The 24230-nt window shown below is 41.2% G+C and overlaps 1 protein-coding gene across 3 annotated transcripts in view; it reads right to left on the bottom strand.

The window, feature by feature from the left end:
- The window catches only part of KCNQ1 (potassium voltage-gated channel subfamily Q member 1), a 355093-nt gene extending 348646 nt beyond the window's left edge, over positions 1 to 6447 (bottom strand). For all 3 annotated transcript variants that reach the window (XM_065637046.1, XM_065637047.1, XM_065637048.1), the window contains exon 1: positions 6030 to 6447. In XM_065637046.1, coding sequence (XP_065493118.1) covers positions 6030 to 6421 — 392 coding nt within the window. In that variant the 5' untranslated portion in view covers positions 6422 to 6447. The remainder of the gene's footprint in view (positions 1 to 6029) is intronic.
- Positions 6448 to 24230: the final 17783 nt, after the last annotated feature.

Raw genomic sequence — 24230 nt, 5'->3', positions numbered from 1 at the left:
GGCATGCAGCAGGGAAGCGGGGCAGCAAAACCTTTACGCCACTTCTTCACCTCACCTGTATCCAAAATCTGCCAAGAGTCAAAACTTTAACATCCGGCTGATGAGCAAACAGGGCTGACCCTGCAACAGCAACTCCTGAACATTAGCACACTGTCTTACATGTACGACGAGCTGTGATAATGGGACAGGCAAAAGGTCTCCCCTCTTCTCTGGGAATGTGTAAATTTGGCATTCCAATCCCTTTTTGTCTCAGATAAAAGTGTTACCAGGCATATTGTAGGATACGTAGTGCTAGGTTGCAAAGCTGTTCCTCCTGCTGCGAATCAAAATGCTGGACTGTGGAGTAGGGCCAAGGTGGGGAAAAAAAGGGCTAAAAATATCACCTTGTTTTCACTTCATTTTTCCCAATTGTAGTCCTTGAGCATGTGTGAGACCTGAAAGATCTATATAAATCACAGCACTGCTGTAACACACCATGCTCTTGAAAACGTGAAGTGACAAAATGGCAGATTTTAATTAATACAATTGTATCTAGCATGAAGGGATGGCAGTACCGGGCCCCAGTAAGAAGTACTAAATGCTGACTGCAAGCAACAGGAGCTCATAGACAAAAGTCATATAGAAATAAAACAAACATTTTTTCACATCAGCCTCTGCATGACAAGCATAATCTCTCCCTCAAACATGCCAAAACGGGGCCAACTTGACCTCAGTCTCTACAAACTACTTCAGTCTCAACAAAACAAAAAAAAAAGCCAAACCTGGGTCTTCCTGCAACTGACTGCAACAGAAAGTACATGAGTGTGATAAAATTATTTTTCTTTTCTTCCCCTTCAAAAAGTCATGCTTATTTTAAAAATGAGATTTAAATCCTCCAAAATAGAAGTAATAACCTGAAAGTCTGACTCTAAGACACAAAAATCTCTAAACATCCCAGTGTGTGTATCCAAAACTTGCTACTTTGTATGGGTTGACCCTCCTTTCACTTAGTTTACTCAGTCTGAAAGTAAACACAGTCATGTGTGAGCACTCGCGAACGCTAATTATTTCATGGGTCTTTTTCTTTCATACACTGAGTATGATCCAGTAGGTTTTGAAGCATGTTTGCAGTACATTTGGAAACACGACAAAAATAGGATTTTAAGTTGTGCTTCTTCCTCACAGTACTATGTAAACACTACATTGCCTTTAATAATTGATTACTGTAAGTCCTGATACACATGCAACTGGAATATTCTGTCTACCCTTGCTTCTTATCTTTGCATGCGTACACATAGAGCCACGCTTCTGAGAGTTTGCCTGTTTCTAGAGACCAGTCTCCCAAATCTCAACCATCAGCAAGTCCAAGCTTATATAAACATCTTGGGATTCGAACAAACTCAATGACAATCATTGCTGATTAAACCAAACACATACAAAGGCAAAGTAAATTGAACCAGGTACACACATGCAATGATAAGATAGAAACTGATTATTTCGCATGGCAACAAAAGAGCTGCCATACCAGAACAGACCAATGGTCCATTGGTTTCCGAATTGCACCCTCTGGTAACAGCCAACACAAGGAACGTGGGGAGTCAACATGCAGCGTAAGTTGCCAGAAGCCACTATTTGCAATACTGAGAACAAGAGAAATCACCAGAAAGCTCACAACTTAAGTTTCTCCAGGCACATTTTGAGATGTTTTACTTTACTTAAAAGAGTGAGAAGAAGCTCTTCTCTCTTGCACTTAAATCTAAAATAATTTTTGAAAATATCTGAAGACTTCGCTTATTTTTTATAGTCACTTCCAACACCGGGACAGAGTCTCAGGACTTCAGGAGGCCACTATAAGTACAGAATTTAAGCTTCTTTTGTTTCTTCACGTAGCCTGAAGACTTGATTCATTAAGGGCACAGAACATTTCACCTCTCAAAGCCACTATCCCAAGGTGCACTAGTGTGATAAGTGCGATAAGATGCCCTAGCTCTGAAGGTCATTGAGAACAGAGGCGCTCAGTCATTTCCTACCTCTGACAGCCAAGGGGGTTTGGTGGCTCCAGCAGGGTCTTGCCATAAATGCAGCCATACCACAGGACAAGCTCTTCATTGCAAAATCCAAGTTTCCAAGCAACCACCAGTTGTGCTTGCAGAAGCCACGCATGTAAATCTTCAGCTATCAAGCACAATTTACTTGCACTGGTAGAATTAAGTGTATGTATACTATATACTTCATATATTTAAATGAAATTTAATACAGCATCGTATCAAGTCATGTAGCTGAAATAAAAGTTTCTGTCATTTCCACTAGAATTTTAAGGCAGTTTTTTTCACTGGTAAATTATTAGCCAATTCCCCCTTCCTTCTCCCCACAGAGACTATTTCCACAGCCTACAAAAATCTAGTATAAATGAGGTATAATAACTCATTTCTTTTTCTGCTCACTTGAGATGCTTCTGCTGCTTGGTCTGAGCAAAGGAAGGCACCTCTCAGAAGAGACCTCTACAAAGTTCAATTGATTTATCAGCAACTGTGATATCAAATTATTCTGGAAGATTAAAAACATCAGCAAGAGGGAAAGAATATAAATTTTTCATTTTGGAAAACCGGTATTTCAGCTGCCTTTTGAAAGAAATAACAACTCAGAAGTATAAATAGGTCATTGGCCTGACCTAGTACAGCAGCCCTCTATGGCTGTACAAGATAATCAGATTCCATCCAACAGACCATAGGGTACACAAGAGGCTTTGCTGCACACCAAAACATACAGCAAACTAAAAAATATGAAACAAGCACAGCAACACAGAATCTGTGGATTAAAGCTTGGTGTTCAACTTCCCTTTTCTGAACATTATAATACAAAGCTGAGGAAAATCAGTTTGGAATATCAGTTCTTGGCTGTTAGTATTCTAGATACCGCTGACTAAGATTCCTGAGCAGGAAAAGGGTGTGACAGGCAATCAGTAGATGTAGCTCTTATCGCTTGATAAACACTGTTTAAACAACCAGCCAGAGATACAGGTCCAGAACAAGTTACATTTACTATTACAGGAGTTGCTTCTAAATTAATCGTTTCAGCATATAATTAAGAACACAGACATACACCACATACAACGTAGAGCGGTGCAACAGACAGAAAATGAAGAAGCCTGCAGTGCTCCTTGCTCACATCTTTGGGCTAGATCTTGGCCAGGACCTCTACTCAGCTTCAGTCTTTATGCCCTCCCTGATTTAACACCACTCCTGTTTCCTTTCCTTCCCCTCCAAACCTTTAAGATAGTGACCGAGACCTCCCTGGCAGCTGAAAGCCCCAAGAATAAAGCAGGAAGGAGGAAGAAGAGGGAATCGCAACAAAGCAACAGGCAAATGAGATCAGTCTCTTAAGCTCATTTTGGCAGGAAAGACAACCATCAGGGTCCTTGCACATCACAAGGTAAAACCCAGCTTAGCTCTCTATGAATCTGTTTGTATGCTGACAGCAAAATAACCAAATTACTTCCTCCCGATGGAGAGAACTGCAAGTATGACAGTGGGGGAAGGGTCTTACAACTCTAGTCCTTTCTAGCTCTGCAGTTCACTTGCAACCAAGTGCTCGCCAAAAGCCAAACCACCTGAAGAAAAATCAGGTCCCATGCCTTCTCCGGAGTAAAGGCTGAGACACAACAGCTTCTCTGGATCAAACAAACTGTCTGCCTTGTCAGTTGATTTTAGTAACAAACTCCTGGTTTCTAGCAACTATTAATCAACCAAAACTCAGCATCTGGCTGGCAGGGGCTGTACTCAAAAAGTACATTCCTTGGTGCAGCAGAAAGCAAGCATCCCAGGAAGTTGCTTTGGGAGCTCAGCAGGCAAGAGAGTTGGAGAGATATGGACCAAAGATCAGCAACCTAAAACATTTTTTAACAGGCACAAAAAAGTGCAGGCTTATCTACCAGAGAAATAAGAAGCTGGGATGGCTGAGGACAGTACAGACTCAGTTCCCCCTGCTGGTGGAAATTAGAGTGAGACTGCCTAAAAATACACACATGGTACTTGCAGATTGCCTTGCAAGAGTCATACGAGAGCGTTAGTAGCCTTTTCTGTCTCTTCAGTGTCCTAAGAGAAGGAATTTACACAATGCTTAGTAAGAGGCTTGAGAATATTTACTGCCACTATCATTCACCACTGCATCAGAAGAGCTCTTCTAGAAAGAGGGGAAACGCCAGGGCTAACACTTACACCATGGATAAGTGTGTATCGGGGGAAGAGACAGGCTATGAGTTCCCATATATATTGAGGGGGGGAGGAAAGTAAAAATTCAGGCTAGAATCTTAGGTAGATAAAGGGATCTTACAGGTTTTTTTTCAGGATTTTCCTAGAGCCACCGTTAAAGTTTAGAGAAGATTAGTTAAGATACTGAACATGGTTTACTGTCCCTTATATACATAATTTGAGACACCTGAGAGAGGTCAGAAACCACAAAAGATGGCTGCCTAAAACTCCGTTTTAGAGAAAAAAAAAAAACCCCTCCTATTCCTGAAAGTGTTTTACATTGTGCAATCACAACTATTAGACACTTCATCATTATGGCCATTAGCTGTTTTGTCATCTAATGGCACTATCATAATGCTAAAGAGAATGGAGCCCACAATTATCTCAGCAGCCGCACACAGTCATTTCCCAATTAAACACATTGAGATGACAGCTGTTTTCCCCCACTAAAATAAAGTTGGTAGTACTTACCTGACTACCTAAAGACTCCTCAAATGTGGAATATAAACATGCAATCCTGAACTGACTTAGAGTAACGGTTGCTTAGAATTTAAAATCAGAATTAGATAGTATTTTTAACAAAGTATTTCGTCTTAGGATTTTGACCACAAAATGTCTTTAACTCTAGTTGTTGCAATAAGCATATATATATATGTATTGCATATATAGATACATGTGCTTGCGCACGCATACAATAAACAGACGCCACAATTCTGCCTGACCTTGTTACCTACATTTTCCATATTCAAACTGCTCAAGGGTCATGCAAACCTTCCCAGCAACTCGATTGAAAAGCGTTGATTTCTGAGGGAGGCACTTGTTGAGACCCCCATACACCACAGACCCACCACGCGCTGGGTCAGGGTGGATGCTGCGCTCCGTACTGTTATACCCAAAGCAGTTTTCAACTTGCCTGCAGCTAAGCAGCTTTAGCACCTCCAAACGTCGTTGTCCTCCTTCCTGTGTCAAAATATCAGCGATAGCATTTGAACCCCATCAGACAAGGAGTTAAAGCAAAGGGCAATAAAAGAGACAAGGAAAAGGAGCATCACCTGTCTCTCACCCTCTTCTAACAGGGCTGCAACACTGATAACACACCTGTTCAGTCAGAAACAGGTGCTGTGCAGACAGCTAGAAAATCGAGAGTCGCTGAATTAAAAATTACCAAAGAATGGATGACACTGTTATGTACTTCATTTCCACACTCAGAATTAAGAATTTATTTCAACTCCCATGGTAACTTTCTCAGGAAAATTGCCTGAAGGCAGCTCCTGTTCTATCTGATGTATATACCTGAGAGCTCCTGAACTGAAATACAGCATTTCCGTTTAAAATAAGAGAAGCTTTTCCCTCCGGTGTGAGTTTTTTGCTTCTTTTGCTTCACACCTGTCGGGGAGGGGGGGTGGAAATACATATATATATATATATATATATTAAAAAAAGGCAGCTCAGAAGACTGTATCTGCAAGGTGTTCAAGCCTTGAGCACGGGGCTGGTCCGGAAAGCACTGAGACCGAGGGCAGGTCGGGGGCTGCCGCTCTCCCGCCTCCGCGGCGAGGACGAGCCCCGGGAGGGGAGGGGGACACGGCGGCCCGCCGGGGCCGCCACCTCACGCCTCAGGGCGGGCGGGCAGGCGTGAGGCGCTGCCCCGAGAGCCCCTCGCACCGACGGCCGCACCGGGAGTCGGCTTCCCCGCTCCGGGCAGCCGCGGCTCGGCGCGGGCAGGGGCAGGACAAGCCGCTGTAACGGGAGCCCGGCGCGGAGCAGGTGGGCCCGGCGGGGAGCGGGGCGGGTACTCACACGGTGAAGTGGTACACGAAGCACTTCCAGCCCGTGGGCCGCTCCAAGAAGTTGTAGACCCTGCCCTGGACGTGGCTGCGGCTCAGCAGGGGCTTGCGGAGGCTGTAGATGGAGAACCGGGGGTCGAGGCTGACGGGGGGCCGCGGGCAGTCGGCGTTCACCAGCACCACCTCGTTCTTCAGGCGCTGCGGCCGCTCCGGCTGCGGGGCGCTGCCCGCCGGCGGCTGCCCGCCCTGGGCGTCGGAGAGCGGGGCGTAGTGGGCGTTGGGGGTGTTCTCGGCCAGCTCCAGCGCCGAGGGCTTCTTGCTGAGCGTCAAACTGCCTTTCCTGGGCAGCGACAGCCGGCCCAGGCCCCGGCTCTTCTGCTCGCCCGGGGGGGAGCTGGAGGACATGGCTGGGGCAGCTCGGGGAGGCCGGGCGGCGCGGCGGTGTCAGGACTGCGCTGCCCCGGGGAGCTGCGGACCGGTGCCGGGCGCCCTCTCCCGCCGCCGCTGGCCTGGCCCCCTCGGGGGCGGCTCCCGCCGGGAAAGGTGAGGGGAAGCCGCGGCGGGGGCGGGCCCGGCCCGGCCCGCAGTCCCGGTGCCGCCCAGCGGGAGGCGATGCACGGCGGGGCGGGAGCGGCGCTGCCTCAGCGAGGGAGCCCGGGTGTCCCCTCCGCCACCCTGCCCGTGGGACCCGGCGGACGCGGGGCGGGCAGCGAGACCCAGCTGGAGCCTGGGGCCCCTCCGTGTCAGGCCACCCTCCTCACTGCTGACCTCGAGCGTCTTCACCTGTCCCCGTGTCACCGACATGGCTGCGCAGAGGTGGCCTCTTACCTTTGCCAGGCTCAGCGTGCTGGTGATGGGGTAGGGACCAGAATGCAGACCTCCTCAGATGCCCAGCAGGCTTTCCCACCTTCTCAGCCTGCTCAGCACCTGTGGGGACAAAGTGCCCCAGCAAGTGTTTCCCAGGCCTGTAGCCCGTCTGTGGCTTGAGCTCCTGGGCACACCTCAGGTTTGGGACCACCAGGGCCTTCAGGGCCTGCTGCTCTGTCCCTTTTTGCAGAATTTCAGCATCTGGGAGCAGCAGAGCTCTGCTGGAGTTGGGATCCTTTTTAATACAAGTAACAAGAATAACTGCCTGGCCAACAGGCCTTGCACTGCCTGGTGTTACTGTAACATAAGGGAGCAAATAGCTGAGTGACTGGGCAAATTGTAGAACACAATATACAGTTCTGCAGACCTGCATCCTCTACAAGTTGGATCTCTCACCAAAAACATTTTGTCTTTGTGGAAGGGTGTGTGTGTTTGGCCATTAATAACAGGTTATTTTGAGGGCTTGGATAACTTTCCTGCATAGTGGAGTAAGTTATGACTTATTTAACTGTGGTGTGAATCGATTTGTCATGGTAATAAGAGCCTTTGTTGCACCAATTAGTTAACAATTTCTATTCCCAGAGCAAAAGAGGAGGGTGCTTTTTGATCTGGAGTGCTGATTTTTTCCTTCTAGCCCAAAATAGAACAGAACTTGTAAGAGCTATGTTGAGTTCATGGTTGATACTGGTACTCAGACAAGAATGTTGCGGGAAGATAAGGTGCTAAATAAAGTTAAACAAAAACAACCCTGCTAATTGCAGTTCCATTCAAATGTCAGGCTGCATATAGGGGAGCTGGGCATGATCTCGTTACTAATGTAATCAAACAAGACTGTATGCTCTTGCAAAGTCCTAATTTACACCCGTGAAGGATCTGGCTCCTTCTTGGAATACAAAACCAGAAGTGCTAAAAAAAGAATTTGCAAAAGCTGTTTCTAAACTAACAACGTAGTAACCAGGCTTTCCCCCTCTCCAACAGAGCAGGAATAACAAACTAGCTTAATAAAAACAGAATTTCAAAGGAAACCTTCCGTGCATCTTGTCAAAATAGAGCCAGGTTTCTCTATTTTGAGAATTTTTTCATTCTTGCAATAAGCCTGCAAGAAAAATGACTAATGAAGGAAAGAATGTCATTGCTACCCTTGAAGGCTCACTGTTTGAGGACTAGCCTGATAAAGTCTTGATATTAAAGTTAACAAATGTGTTTCTTTATGTAAGTGTTCCACTTTATTTTAAAGACCAACATATTGTCTAGGTTATACAGGACCTAATCCTGGAGCCAGCTGCAAAACATAATTTACAGAGTTTAGCAAAACAAGAGGCTGTATGTTAACATGTATGTTATGTTGTTCTTCAAAAACTGTTCTCAAAATCTTTACAAAATATTGTGGAATTTATGTTGTTATTTATCCCTTGATTAACAAAACAGAGAATAGAAAACCCAATACATCTGAACCCAAGAAACCTGAATTTGTGTTACTTATGCAATTTCCTAAAAAAAAAGAAAAAAAAGTTAGAGAGATACAATGTACTTAAGTAGCTAAGCAGGCAAGAAAATTCTTAAGATCTAAACTTGATCCTCAGTGTTCAGTGAGAAACTGTTCCAAGCAAGCAAAGTTTGTTTCAATAATTTTCTCACTGCGAAACAAGAAAGGTCTCAAATGTATTCTATAACCTAATATATCGAACTGATTTTCAGGTCAGAAGTGTTTTCATAAGGTTTTGGGTTAGACTTCTATGCTGGCTAAATCTTTCAAAGAATCATCACAAATAAAGAAATTTTAAATTTTAAAATATTTAAAATTAATATTTAGGCAATATTTAAACATCTTTTCCCTGGAATCAGGGAATGAATCAAAATCCATTTTTAATGTGTTACTGATGGATGATGACATTTATTTTATATAACAAAAATCATTTTATTAGATCATTCCCAACTAGTTAATGTCACTGAAACATCTGTCCAGCATAGGTGAAGACAAGAGCATACTTAAATAAAAGTGTCAAATAGATCACTACATAGTGATGAGAATCCAGGGAATAAGTATCCTTAATATATATTCAGTTACTAAAACTGTATTATAATTTGCAACATTTTCAAGATGAATACTTTAACATGGTAGTGCCAATTGCTGCTTTTCCCCTTCAGAAATAGCCATGTCTTGATATTAATTGTGTTCATTTTACAAAAAGAAGAATTATTTCAGTGGAAGAAGAGAGAAGAGGAGAAAATAATCCAGAAAATACAGTGTATACATGGAAGAGCTCAAAATTGGAAGAGGAGGCAGACAAGTGTTAGAATATGTTTATGTAGCCAGGTAGCTAGGCTTTGATAGTGAAGAGAGTAGGAAAATATGCTGGATGAAGAGGATATAGGTTTTAAATATTAAGGTGGAACTGTTACACTGAATTGTTTCTTAGAACAATAATAATTTAGTCTACTTTGAATATTTACAGAACTGTAACAAAATGAGCAATTGTTATTTCACAGTTTGCAAGTACTGTTTTAAATCTTTATGTCTTTAAGAGGATTTTTATTCTAGGAATGAGGCACGATAAATCACTGAAGTATGATGATAATACCCCAATGCTAAACAACTGCTGACTGTTTACAAGCTGAAATTGCTGCAGCCAGTTATAGACACCTTGATCTTTTATGTAATTACTTCACTGTGAAAACTAAGACTCAAACAAACAGTAAGTATCTGAGTGTTCTCTGTTTTCTCAAAGTCTTTAACACTTACGTTGCAATTACAGGTTGCACAAGTTCTCCACTGGCACTGATATCATCTTGTTTACTGTTAGATTACTTCAGGGGATGGCTTTTGTTTACTGGTTTTGTTTTTTAAAATGCCACCTTCCATTTCTGCCCAGCTATACTAGGGGACATGTTAACTTTTTTCAGAAGAAGGAAAAGACAGTTGTTTTGTCTTACTCTTTGAGTTATTTTTCTTGAATTAGAGCAAATATTTTGTTGCATTCAATTTCCTGGAGAGTCCACAGTTTAATCAGTCAGTAGATCATTTTTAAACCACTGCCAGTGATTAAGGTAAATACACCACAGTATTGAAGGACTAGATTGTTTATATACTGTATGACAATAACTTTTGAAATATTTTCTATCAATTAAAAAATTCTGTTCACAGAGATGTGTAATTACTTTAGAAATATTCCTATTAAAAGCTGCAAAACAACTAAGCACCTAGACCTCATACACAAAGAAAAGCCTCAAAACACAACAATAACATGTTGAACAAATAAACCTCAGCCTTATGATTCAAAGCAGAAGCAAGAAAAGTGTAAAGAGAGAGAATAGTTTGCTTCATTTTTTAAACCCTGGGAAGACTATGGCTTGGCCATTTCAGTGGAGAAATGGGGAGATGTATGTAAGTTTTCATTAATTCATGAAGTCGCAATTAAAAAGAGTTTTCTGAGTACCTGTACACATTTTTCATTGCACACCTTGGTAATTTTATTTACGATCCTTTTTAATTGATCACACTCTATTAATATACAACTGGTATACAACTCTTTAAAATTAAGCAAAATCTTTGTTACAGGCTCTTGAATACATTCATGCTTCTTATGTATAAATCCAGGAGATTTTCCCTGATGACAGGTGTTGCTAGTCGAACAAGTTAGGTAGCACACTAGGCAGGAGCTCCAGATATGGAGAGCGTAAATCATTTGGAACAGCAGGATGCCCCAAAAGCCTGACCATTGAGATAAAAACCCAATAAGGTGCAGTAATAACTTTGTCCTTGTCCACTAGTACCTTGTGGTCACGTAGCTGGGCATCTAGGGAAAATCCTCAGGTTAGTTCAACTCAAGTGAATTTATTCCAGCTTCCTTGATCAGGAAGATCTGCAGTTACTGTGTCATTGCTGTACCTGCAATTTAAGCATCTATTAACCATTGCTGTCTATGCTTTCTCTGAGTCAACAAAAGCAGTACCACCATCAAGAAGTACCAGGGTAAAAACACCTAGGGAATGTGACACCTTTGCCATTCATTCGAAAAGCACCACCGTGCTGTGCTGGTAATTAGGACAAGTGCTGCACAGAAAGGCGCAGGAGATGTTCACCCTTATGAATTACAGAGATTACAGCAGGTTGATGGGCAAAGTATGCCCCAGACCATACACTCAAATTGTTTTCTGAAGACTGGATGATATAGCCTCATTGGTTCTGAAATGCTGCCTTCAGTGACAAATTAACTATCTACAGAAAGAACAGGACTTGGAAAAACAAAAAAGAAACCCAGGAATCTGGCTGTTAGAAGAAACGTTGCAGAAGATAGTAGCAGGCACCAGATATCTGGAGTTTGGAGACTATTCAGTCCAGCAGCTGACAATCCTGATTAATATTATCTGTTTGAATGTTATCTTACTACATGGTTACATCTACATTTATAACCTCTTTATACATTGTTTCATAGGTTTTTAAAGCATATCGGGTAAAAGCATGGGAAAGAATATTGTTGTTTACCAGTGCTCAGGTTTTAAGTCCTAAAGCAAAGTTTCAAGAAAGGTTCTGATCATGTATTTAGATTGATGGCACGCTATCCATTTTTTGTTCTGCTTACATGTGTTCAAAGTTATGCGTATGTTTAAATGCTTAACTGCTTTGCAACTTAAAGTTGAACCTTGCAAGGTGAAAAAAAAAAAAATTGTTATTTGTCCATAGGATTAGTGCTGCTATTTACAACAATGTTTCTATTCTTTGTCTTCAACAAAAAAGTGTCCAAAAATAAAAGTAAAAACCTTCCAAGTTAGGCTGAGCAAGCATATATCTGCAACAATATTTGGTAGACATTTTTCTTATCAATGAACATTCATTCATATGAAAGGCCAGTACCTACCAGCTGGAATTTTGGTTTAGGTCAATAAAGATCCAAATTTTTTCTACAATGTTAGCCTGTTCTATTTGCTATTGTTGCTGCCTGACCAAAAACTTCCAGGTATAAGTGATTCCGAAGAATTCAGGTCCAAAATGTTTACTTGTTTAGGAGCAGGACTTCAGGGCAGAGCCTTTGAGGGGTTCACTGGCAGTAAGAAGAAAAAAGGGGAACTAGAAACAGAGCTGAACTGCTTTGGTGCATCACATCTTGTAAATGTCTCTCTCAACGCTTTTCCTGGTCCCAACCTACTTGCAAATCTCAAAGTGTCAGTAGAAAAAGTAAAAATCTAAAATTTGTGAAAGCCTGATAAACCTAAGAGGGCATACCTTTAGGAGATCTCAGTTCTGAGTTCTGACAGCTAGACACACTTGTAGTCACCTGTGTACATATTCTCTCCAGTCTGTTGCAGCAGTTGCCCATGGTGTCCCATCCTCCCTGGCTCTTTCCTGTGGTTAATCATTCAGCAATTTTAATAATTGAAGAAGGATTCTTCTCAGTATCACTTCAAAAGATAAAATTGAAGAGGCTGACAAAATGCTGCAGTGTTTGTTTTCATCATTAAGGCAGATGTGGTATATTTTCATCTCAGAAGCATGTGAGACTCAACAGGCTTTTGATTTCTCACATGATGCCGTACAGGATACAGTGTGCATATTCTTACACATGCAAAGGTATCTGAGGGCAGAGTGACCAATGACATTCTTTAAAAGAAGAGATTGTTACATCATCTTGCATCAAAAGAAAATTCTCCTCCTTGAATTAGTCACAAACTTTCTCTTTGTTAGACTAAAATCAGTATCAAATAACACCTCTGAATAAGCTCCAAATAAATTAATTGAACTTTTGAAATTCTGAAATCCCTCTCCCCCCCATTTTTGCTCCATAGTTACTTATGGAGGAGACTGTGCTTAATAAAAGGATGTTCTGGTATTTCAAGAAGGATTTCACTCTTAGCAGCTAAAGCAAGTAAAGAAATCAGTAGTTAACCCTAAATCTCTTCCTGGGCAAGGAGCACTTCCCACGTGCTATCTGTTAATCTGTAACAGACGATAGCCTATTTCACACGTCTGGAATGGCACAGGATAGATAATCATACTTCTTCAGCAAGGCCCACTTGACGACCCACTTCTGACATCAGGAATCGTCAGTCTGCCAGTTCAGCATAACTGTGGTTGAATGTGTCTTTTAATTGCAGGTAGTTCATTAGAAAACTTCAGTGGGAGGTTAATACACGTGCAGTGCAAGGAATATAATACTAACTCTGTGGCAGAAACAGAGTTTTCAAACAATAATGCGAAGATCTTTCTAATGCCCCAAATGTAATAAATTTCGACTCCAATTAACTTAAACAATTAAGGTTTTATTGCCAAATAGAAGGAGGCTGCAATAAGCAAAGACAGCGCTCGGTGGCCCCCCTTAATAGTGGCAGTGGCGCGCAACACGTGGCAGGTTCTTTCAGTTTTTATATCCTCTGGCCGTCCCTCCTGCACATGTGTCTTCTGTTGCTAGGTGGTCGTCGTTGTGACTTTGCAATAACCTTGACACGCCTCTCCCGCCAAACGACCCACCACCCTTAGTTTTAAAACAACTTTCCAAACTGCTCATCAAGTATAACAAAACATTTCAACAAAGGGACTTTAATGAACAAATTCCTTGTATTTATCACAACTCCCCCCTTTTTCTTACTTAATTTGTTCATTAAAGCGTTGTAATTTTTGGCTACTCAGCACCAGTAACTCAGTATCATCTCGACCCGTCAACTGTTCACATTTGGCTTTAATCAGTCTTAAGAACAGCTATAACTTTATTAAAAATACACGGCCCAAACGTTAAAACTAATGTTAAAAGAATTAATGGTCCTGCTATGGTAGAAAGAAGAGTTGTGAGCCAAGGTGATTGTTTGAACCAGGCTTCATACCAACTTTGATGAGACTCATATTCTTTCTTTCGTTTTTCTATATTTTCCCGCAATTTACTCATAGTGTCTCTTACTAAGCCCGTATGATCTGCATATACACAACACTCTTCTTTTAAAGCTGCACAAAGGCCTCCTTCTTTAAGGAATAATAAGTCTAATCCCCGTCGATTTTGCAATACCACTTCTGACAATGATCTGACCGATTTCTCTAAGGCGGTAATGGATTGTTCCATCTTTAAAAGGTCCTCATCAACAGCTAGTCTTAATGCAGTAAATTCCTGATTTTGTCTTACCAAAGAAGCAATTCCGACTCCTGCACCTGCTGTGCTGAGAGCTATTATGGCTCCTAAAATCAAGGCAGTTATGGGTTCTCTTTTTATTAGTCGATGTGAAAGGGTAGTCTCTGATATCCATATTCCTTTGGATGGTACGTGATTTTGGGAATTATTACTACTTGTATACAAAATTCTTTTACAGTCTCTAGATAATTCATAGACACACAGGAGGTAAGTCCTGTTTTTGAACATATCCATTTAGCATTGTCAACTGGTATCACCCATCCTCTAAGTTTCTTAGATCTAAGAGTCTCATTATTTATGCACAAATGCCGTTTTTCAGGGGGTATTCGACCTATACATCTTCCCTGCCCTCGTACTTGTTGCAGCGATATCCCTTGAGTGTTGTTTTCCCATTTACAGGCTTCAGGGTTTAACCCATTGGCAAATTGTGGTCTGTTAACAATTCCGATAGCTTCAAAATATGGTGGTTTGGCATTAAAGCATAACCAACATTCTGTTGTTAGTTTCGGGGATGTTTTATTAATTACCCGGTAACTCATATCTAATAAAGTCCATAAAGAGTTGGAATTGACTTCATCTACCTGAGTAAATGCATCTATATTAGAGTTATTGGCAATTATTTGACTTTCGGTTATATTGGGAGTCTCAGATGTTTCTCTTGCTTTCAAATTCCCTGTAATCACTGCATTGGGACCTATTGCTTGAGAAGTTTGTTCTGCTATTTCTTTCTTTATAAAGATAAGACCTCCCCTATCTTTCCCAGGTTCCCAGTATCTTATTCCCCACATTTTTCCTAATAACCAGGCGGGATCTGTAGGATTAGATACATTAATATATATATATTGGCAATTTCCAAGCGTCGCAGGACTATATCCGCCGCTCCAGTCCTTTTTAGGAGGAACGCATTTATAGGGTCCCCTTTCTACAGATAGAAACTTATCTTTTCCTCCCCCTGGGGACCACCCTGACGCTATCGTTTCGCATCCCCAATAAGCACAGTAATACGAGCTAGGATGGTTACAGTACCCTTTTCCTGGGTTTGAACTAGGGCAAAAGTAAAAATCTATGTAGTCTAAACATGGGTTTATGGGTACCAGTTGGCACAGTGTTGCCTTAAAGCTGGGGTTCCCCACTACAGTTTCTTGAGCTATAATTTGCTGATCTTCAAACCTTATTAAGCTCCATCTATATGGTCTATGTGCAGTTTCTCCATAACCTAACAACAATAGTAACGTTAAAGAAATGTACCAGATTGGGTTGCATTGTTTTCGGCTTTCCCTTATTCCTTTTTTTATTTCTGTCAGTTTTTGGGCTTGCTGCTTAACATTGTGGTAGCTCGGCCAGCACTTTGGTGTAATCCCACTCAGGTTTTTGTCTCTACTGCTTTTTATTCTTCTGCCTCGCCCGTCGACTCAGTTGCTTCGAGCCACGGGGTAAACCATCTTCTCAACAGCAAGAATAGTCTTCAAGAGACCCTGAGTGTTTTTACTTTTTACACCTCTGTTTATGTGCTTCCCAGTTATGGTTTTTGATTATCAGAGAGTGATACGGTACTCCCCTTATAGTGGTTCTGCAGCATGCGTACTTCAAGTTCTAGTATTTGGTCTGTGATCTTTTGTTCCTTATCATAACAGCAATTACATTTTCCTCTAGGGGAAATACCTCCTGCACAATGCAACCGTCAATCTTCATGGCACAGTATACATTTGAAACATACAAAAGAATAATAATTACAATTTGTATTTATGCATTTGACCCTAAAGTCTTCGCAAAAGGGGGATATGCACAGATAACAGGCTGATTATTGTTATTCTATACTTGCACGATACAATTTGATATGTCCATCTACTGCCTTCGTAATTTAATTTTTAAGGGATCTTCTGTAGGTTCCGCGGTCCATGCACCAGTCTTGACCAGGCCTTTAACTCGGCTGGCGTGTGTCCATCCCCTTTCAGCGGTTCTGTAGTAAGAAAACATAAGGTCCCTCCCATCGAGGGATTAGTGATGTTTCCTTCCATGTTTTTATAAGCACTTTATCTCCTGGCTCTAGATTATATATTTTCATATCTAATGGCGGGTGTTGTGTTACTAGTCCTTTCTCCCAGAGATATTTTCTCCGTTTTAATAACTGTACTAAATAATTTTGCATCTTAGGATCACTTATTTTTGGGTGATCGTGAGGCATTTCTAGATCAAATGGCCCCAAATCTGTCTCTATTAATACTAACAAATGACGATATCATCTGATTTTTGGTAGCTTTGTAAAATCAATTTTTATTTTTGAAAAGGGACGGTGTGCTAGCTCTCTACTGCCAGGAATCCGTGTTCTTAACTGCTGTTTATTCACTTTCTGACATATTAGACACCCTTCAACAATAGTTTTAGCTATATTATATGTCCCTATACAAGCATATTTAGTATGCAAATTGATCAGCTAGTGCCTGTGTTCGCCTATGTGTAATACTGTGCAGCTTGTTCATTATATCGGCTGCAGTTACTTTTGGCATTATTTCTCTTCCATCTTTTAGTTTCCATTGCTCACCCCGTTGCTTTGCTCCCAATTTTATTAATCTTTCCTTTTCTGTGTTATTGCATACGTGCAGGCTTGCATATCCCTGGCTAGGACATCTTTTGTTTTTAGTTCTTCTAAGGCAGCTATGCTAACCACTATACCACTGATCATTCGGACCTAATCGATTTAGAAGAATATGTGGGTTTGCCACCACAGGGAATCAGCTAACTGTCTTCTTATTTGTCTCTCTTAGATCGTGTACTAACCTCCATTTCCCATCTTTTCCTTACAGGTAAAATGGGGGTATTAAAGGAAGACATACATGATTCAAGTAACCCTTTTTTTTTTAATAATCTTTCTATTTCTAGTTTTAGTCCCCTTCGGCCTTCCTCAGATGTTGGATATTGCTTTACACGAATAGGTACATCTGGACTAGAGATTTCTACCTTAAAGGGTGCCACACTTCAGGATTGATTTTATCCTCATCCTCTACTCTGAGAGGGCATAGTTTTATTCGAATTTTTCCTCCTATTACTTCTAAATTAATGCCTAATTCAATTATTAAATCTTCCCAAAAGATTATTTTCGGCCTCAGGAACTAAAAGCAAATCTCCCACTCCCATCTTAATGTCTATTTCAATGATTACGTCTTTTATAACAGGGACCCGAAATGGCTCCCCTTTTGCCCCAATTACAATTCCATTTCTTGTTGCTGGGGTCCCACTTTTAATTTTATCAAGGGCTCTGTTCCTTTTTGGGTCCCCAGCAAGAAGAGCCTCTGACACCCCTATTCCGCTTTGAACATTCTCTCATCCACTTTCTTTTTCCTGCAATCTCGCTTTATATGTCCCTTCTTCCCACAATAGAAACATTCTACTGGTTCACCTTGTTTTACTATAACCCCATCACTAGGATCTCCTGGTTTTGGATTAAACTCGTTCCTCGGGGGTGCTCCGCATCTTGCAGGTTTCCACCCCTGCTGAGCTGTACCCTCTCTAACTGCCGCAACCATCATTCGTGCGGTTCTTCGCTCTCTCTCATCTTCCCTTCTAACGTACGCTTTCTGAGCTCCTCTCAGTAGCTCATCTAAATGCCGATTTTGCCAATCTTCCAATTTTTCTAGCTTTTTTCTAATATCTGTCCAAGACTTAGCTACAAATTGTGTTTTTAATAACGCTTCCCCCACGGGGGTACTAGGATCTACTCCTGAATACAATTGTAAGCTTTTCCTGAGCCTCTCTAACCATTCCGTGGGTGTTTCTTCTTTCTTTTGGTATTCGCTAAACACTTTACCAATATTTTGACCTCTTGGAACGGACTCTCTAATACCTTGGATCACTATAGTTCGCAAATCCTCCATATGACCCCTATGTATTGGATCTTGATTGTTCCAATCAGGTCTTTGCAGTGACCATTTTATATCGGCTGCAGGACCTTGCTGGTGCTGTGCGTCCCAAATTTGCATACCGGCCCTTCGAATCATCCCCCTCTCTTCTGCAGTAAATAGTATTCCTATTATTGACTGCAGTTCATCCCACGTATAGATATTGGGCCCCAAGAATTGGTCAACTCGCTCTGCTACCCGTAATGGGTCTTCTAACAAGCTTCCCATTTCTTTTTTAAAGTCCCTGACATCTCCGGAATTAAGGGGAACTGCCACGTATCCCATTCCAGCCTGTGGTCCTCCCATCGCGATTTCTCGCAGCGGGTAAAGCTGACTTTGTGATTGTTTTACTTTACTACGGGTGATTGGTCCTGGGGGTTGATTATCTCCTAAACTTTCTAGGATCGGTGCTGAAGGGGGTATGTCGGGAACTGGTACGGGGGGTGGTGATGGTGGCACATAAGGTGGAGGTGCTATTGGAATCTCCATTGCTGCCTTTCTTTTTCTCTTTTTGGCGGTCATGCATTTCACCCCTCTTTTCTTTTAATGGATATAAGTTAGTCCTAGTTTCTGATCTTATCCATAGTAGTGCATATCTGCTTTCTTCCTGATTGAATGGTTCTTTTGAATGAACATAAATGTTCAGGGCCTGACAAACCCAGTCTTCAAATGACCCAAAAACTGGCCAATAAAGATGATCTCTGCGAATCTCCTTACCACCCCAAACTTCCATACAATAATATATCACTTTTGTTTTGTTCTTACCCTGCCTAGAAGGGTAATCTTCCCAATGCTTAATCATTAATCCTAACGGACTATCTGGGGGAATTGAGGGCAGCTTTCCCTGTGGCTCCCCCGCCATGGAAACAGAAGGCCTGCTCTTCTTCTGTCCCATCTTCTGAGATACCCTCACACACAAACACAAACGCTCCCCTCGTTCGTGCCTCGCTCCCTCGCGGGCTACGAGAACTGCACTACTGGAGGGTCCGCGCTCGCTTCGTCCGCAATTGGACGTCTCAGTCTCTGTATCTCAGGAATCCCAGCCCCAACCGAGTGGATAACCGGCCTATACTCACGCTTCCTGCGTCTTCACTCGGGTCTTCGTGCACAAAGTTTACGGGACGTCCTTCATTAATGAGACTACCGCTCATTAATGAAATTACCGGTCTTTACTTTGCTTATTGCAAATTTGAAGTGTTCGTCGGTAAAGGATTCAGTGGAAGGCTCCTGCAAGGGCCGCTTAGAAGGAAAAGCGGGGCGCCCCCCTCATAGGAGTCGCCACTAGAAATTCCTTTATCCGAGTCACAGCACCAAATTGTAATAAATTTCGACTCCAATTAACTTAAACAATTAAGGTTTTATTGCCAAATAGAAGCAGGCTGCAATAAGCAAAGACAGCGCTGGGCGGCCCCCCTTAATAGTGGCAGTGGCGCGCAACACGTGGCGGGTTCTTTCAGTTTTTATATCCTCTGGTCGTCCCTCCTGCGCATGTGTCTTCTGTTGCTAGGTGGTCGTCGTTGTGACTTTGCAATAACCTTGACACGCCTCTCCAGCCGAAGGACCCACCACCCTTAGTTTTAAAACAACTTTCCAAACTGCTCATCAAGTATAACAAAACATTTCAACAAAGGGACTTTAATGAACAAATTCCTTGTATTTATCACACCAAACGAAATAAAAACAAAACAAAACAAAAAAAAAAAAAGGAGAAGGAAAAAAAAAAAAAAGGTCCTGGGCAATGTCTCCTCCCCTGCCACTACACCTTTTCTCAGCAAGTAACCTCTCAGTGCAAACAAAATGGAAACTACAAAAATCAGTAGCTAGACCACAGGAGAGCTGTGCAACAATGAGCATTGCCAAACTGGAATTTCAGGTTGCTTTCATCTCACAAAATGAGTTTTCATTTTGCTAGTACCATTCTAACAGGTAAAGCTGAACAATGGAACATAATTTAAGATCTTGCAAAAATTATTCTAACCTGTTTCATAATTGTGATTTAATGCCAAATTCTAGTCCCATCGCTGACCTTTTGCTAAGTGGGTTAACTGCAACTCTTGTCTTTGTGTCTTCATCTTCAGTGTCCCACAAGCACAGTTACTTATATTAGCAGGATTTCATGTTTTACAGGGACTATCCTAAGGCTAAAGCTTGTTGAATTTGTGCTCTGCACATCCCCAAAACTTTGTGTGAAGAACTGCACAACTTCTTCTATAGTATTGCAGAAGTATAAAAGGGAACATCAGAGCACCCTTGTCATCTCCCTGATTGATTGCTAATTACAAATCCAATGATCCAAGTGATAGCATAACTACTTTTTAGAAAGCACTTGCATGCATGCTGAGGCACTAGCATTTGTTAACTGCGCTATTAAACTACTGTTAAAATTTGAAATAAGTTGAGGGGCTCTGGTAAAGTGCCATTCAGTGAGAAACTAAGCTTATCGGTTTCAGACTGTCTGCACCACATCCAAATCCTATTCTTCTCAGAAAGTCTGAAAAGAGGATAACTGTATTTGTGTTGTACTCTGCAAAAGAACAACATATAACCTTACTGCTAAATTAGTCGCTTGAAAGTGGATGTGCTAATCTCACAGATTCAGTGAAGAGGAAACAGCCCTCCGAACTCCAGGAGAACAGAAGTTGCTTTTTCTTGACAAAATCTATGACATAATGAGTTAAGTCATATTTGCTATGATTCAGAGCTCAATATAAAAATCCCAACAATTCATTTGACCTGCAAAGCTTTTCTTGTTTTTCCTTAAAAACGTTAGTACTTCAAAATAGCCTTTGCAATTTTATACATACACACACACACACACACACACACACACACACACACACACACACACACACACACACACACATATATATAAAAAAAATATTCCTGGAGGTCCCTCTAGTGGCTAAACTCTCAAGTTTATCTGGTCTGGCTTAATAGACTACAGGTGTTTTGTCTCATTTTTTGTAGATATTTCTGATAAAATACTTTCTTAACATTGATAATCCTCCTTCTAAATAAACTGAAAGTGAAATAAAAAGATTTGTCATGTGATGAAAGAAAAATAAATGGCACTTTAAGAACAAGGAAGTTATTTCATACAGTTAGAAAATTATGTGTTACTGCTTGCAAACCTGCTCAGCTTTGCCATTTAACCACAGTCACAGTTGGTTTTGGTTTGGGGTTTTAAAAATTATTTTTACAGGTCTATTTTAAAACACAGAGAGGTAATACCTTATTATCAGAATGTCCTCTGACACAGGAAGTCTTTTACATGAGAAGTCTCTCATGTTCAGGTATGACAATTGAATAATCTGATCTGTGAACCTCCTTTTAGAATACATATGTTTTTAAAGAGAAGTTGAGATACTCTCTGAGGAGCAAGCTTGCATTTAAAATTCGGAGGTTGTTTAGAACCCAGCAACTGGGATTCTAAATTATAGGCTAAGGAAGGGCAAAGTTTGCAGTAGACAGTCATTTGTTGCTACCTTTTTAAACCGAAGATACCTATGTGACTTACAGGCAAATCTCCATTTAAGTTCCAGGCTAAAATTTATCATGCTGGTCAAAATGCCTTGACAGGTATAGACATACTAACAATATAGTTGTGCAGAGATGCCACGTTAAGCAACATGGCTTCTCACTACTCCCCCAGTTCCTCTCATTCTGCAGCAATAAAGCTGTTCACCTCAAGATCCCAGAAGCATCTACAAAGACTGAAACCTTAGAATCATCTGCTAGCTGTTATTTTCTCGCCACTCCTGGTACAGGAACACTGTCCCTGAAGGGTATTCCCTAAACATCCCTTTCTCTGCTCAGAGGAGCTTCTAACTCCTTTTTATTTTTTCCTCTTTCACCCGAGAAGCTCTTTTTACTGTACTGCTGTCCCCACTTTCAGCTGTGTCCATTTAATATGAATTGGCCCCGGACACACATGGCTGTTCCCAGTGCAGAGCTGGCTGGTCACAGCCCAACTGGTCCTCAACAGGACAAGTTACCTTATTATAATCACCTAAACGGCAACAACAGAATTGTTCCAAGTGTTACATTTTAATCTAGGGAAGAAATAGGACAAAGTAGCTTATAGAAATCATCTTATTTTTGAATACAAGACAACCGATAATCTAAAGTGAGGGTGATTCAGTGACTTCTTTTGATGCAATAAAAACCAAAATACGACTCATTCACTTATCTGCTATAAATTGAGTCATAATATGGTAATTTGATGCAGCTGGGGATCTGACCGCAGCATCTTTTTCAGTACTGACTTACATGGTCTTTTCGATATAGTGGGCCCTCCTGTCCAGTTTTTACATGGTGTAGATTATGTTTAACAGCAGATTAATCGATTTATATTACTTGTAAAACAATGATCTGTCCTGCACTAGTAGTTTAGGACTCCCAAAATGCTGGTGGCAGGGTAGAGAACAACAGAGTATTTTCTAAGAAAAAGTCTGATGGCTTAGCCCATGTTTCCCATTGAAAACATCTGTGATTTGACTTCTGTTAATAATCTAGGCAAATACTTGAAAGAGAATAGCATAAGATTTGATATTTACCATTACAAGCAATGATACATGAAAATAAAGCCCTAATAAACTTAGTAGTTTGATGGGTAGCTGTCAGTGCAAAAGGAAAAAAAGATTTGAAAAGAAGAAAACAATTAATAATAGGCTGAACTTTAACTTGATACATTACCCAGATTTTCTTGATAAATAATAAAAAATTATGTAAGAAAGCACCAAATTCCTGTAAGTATATTGAATTTTTTAAAGTATTTCCAGTCCTCCATCAAAGAGGAAAGTTCCAGTCTCTAACCTTGGACTTGAATGACCAGACTTCAGCTCCCAGTTCTCCCACAGACTTCCTGCGTGACCTCTGGTGTGTCATTGTTCTTAATTGTGCCTCAGGTTTTTAATCTGTAAATGGCATAATAGCACTGTCCTCCTTCGTAGCTGTGATGATAAATGTGGTTGCATGTTAAGCACCTGGAGCTGCTGGAGAAGAGGAGAAACAAGATTAGTCAATATAAAGGTAGGGATGCTTTGGGACACCATATAATGTTCTGGTGTGCAGACAGAACTAACAACACTGGGATTTTAAATCCAGACATTGTGTTCTGAATAGAAACACAAGCTTAACAGCTGCTGATACCACACAGCATTACGGCATTTGCCTTTGCTGTGAAACTTCACCATGTGAACAAACACAGAAATGGACATAACCTGGCTTATCAGCCACATAGTAACAGGCTTAGTTGTCACTGATAACACTGGGTTTTAAGTTATAAGCCAACCATTGTATAAAGAAAACACAAACACAGCCCATCGCCGCATTAATGGCTGGGGTTAATAATCAAAGGGGGAGAAATGGAAATCTGTTGAGGATGCAGCAATTCAAACATTATGTTCGAAGACACTGTTCAACTCAATGTACATTCAAATGAAAGTTTCACCTTATATAAGACAAAGGAATGTAAGTATTAAGTCTCTGCATATACACTGGCAGAGTGAGCAAGACAGTGGGAAAGGCTGTGTAAATGGTGTGATGAATTTGCAGTATAGCAGGTGTGTTCAGCAGCTTACAAAACTTTCAATCTGAAGCATCTGGAAGATAGTAATCAATTATGAATCTTTGTACTCAAGCATTATTTCCTTCTTAGCAGATTGACATGGAGGCTGGAAAGCTACCAGTGAGGGAGACAGATGCATGGTGTGATGACTGGTCAGAGTGGCCAGCAAGCCTTGTTAGAACTCTCCAGAAAAGGTAATGAAACTGTGTAGGAAATGGGTTCATAATAAACACATCTACTTTAAGCAGAAGGGAGAACATGCAAAAAGAAAAAAGGTTTGCCTGACAGAATACTGCAGTTTAAATAGTACTTAGAAAGATAAAAACATACAGGATTTCAACAGAGAAGACACTTGCAGAAGAACAGTCCGGAAGGAATGAGATGGTCTTACTCGGGATCTGGTACCTGAAGAGTTTAGCCTCAGACCCACTGTTGCTCCTTAATTGTAGATAAAGCTAAGGAAACCACTCAGTTCTACCTACATTAGGGGAGAACTTCTGCTTGGGCTATGACTTTCACAGTCTCAGCACCTAGTGCTTTCTGACAAAACTGTTAGTTAAATCTGCACAATAATAGCCAGTGCCTTCATACCTCACAATCTGGTTCAGCTTTCCGTGAACATTTCTTGATTATGGTCCTGCTTAATTTCAGCTTTTTATACTTCAAGCAACTGTCACTGTTGTAACAAAGATCAAAGATAAAGGACTTTTATGACTGTGATGCAATGAAATTTAACACAATTGTATTCCTGGAAATGTAAGCATTAC

The sequence above is a fragment of the Caloenas nicobarica genome, chromosome 5 (genome assembly GCF_036013445.1).
Source record: "Caloenas nicobarica isolate bCalNic1 chromosome 5, bCalNic1.hap1, whole genome shotgun sequence".
NCBI lineage: Eukaryota > Metazoa > Chordata > Aves > Columbiformes > Columbidae > Caloenas > Caloenas nicobarica.
This window is presented reverse-complemented; position numbering and strand designations above follow the sequence as displayed.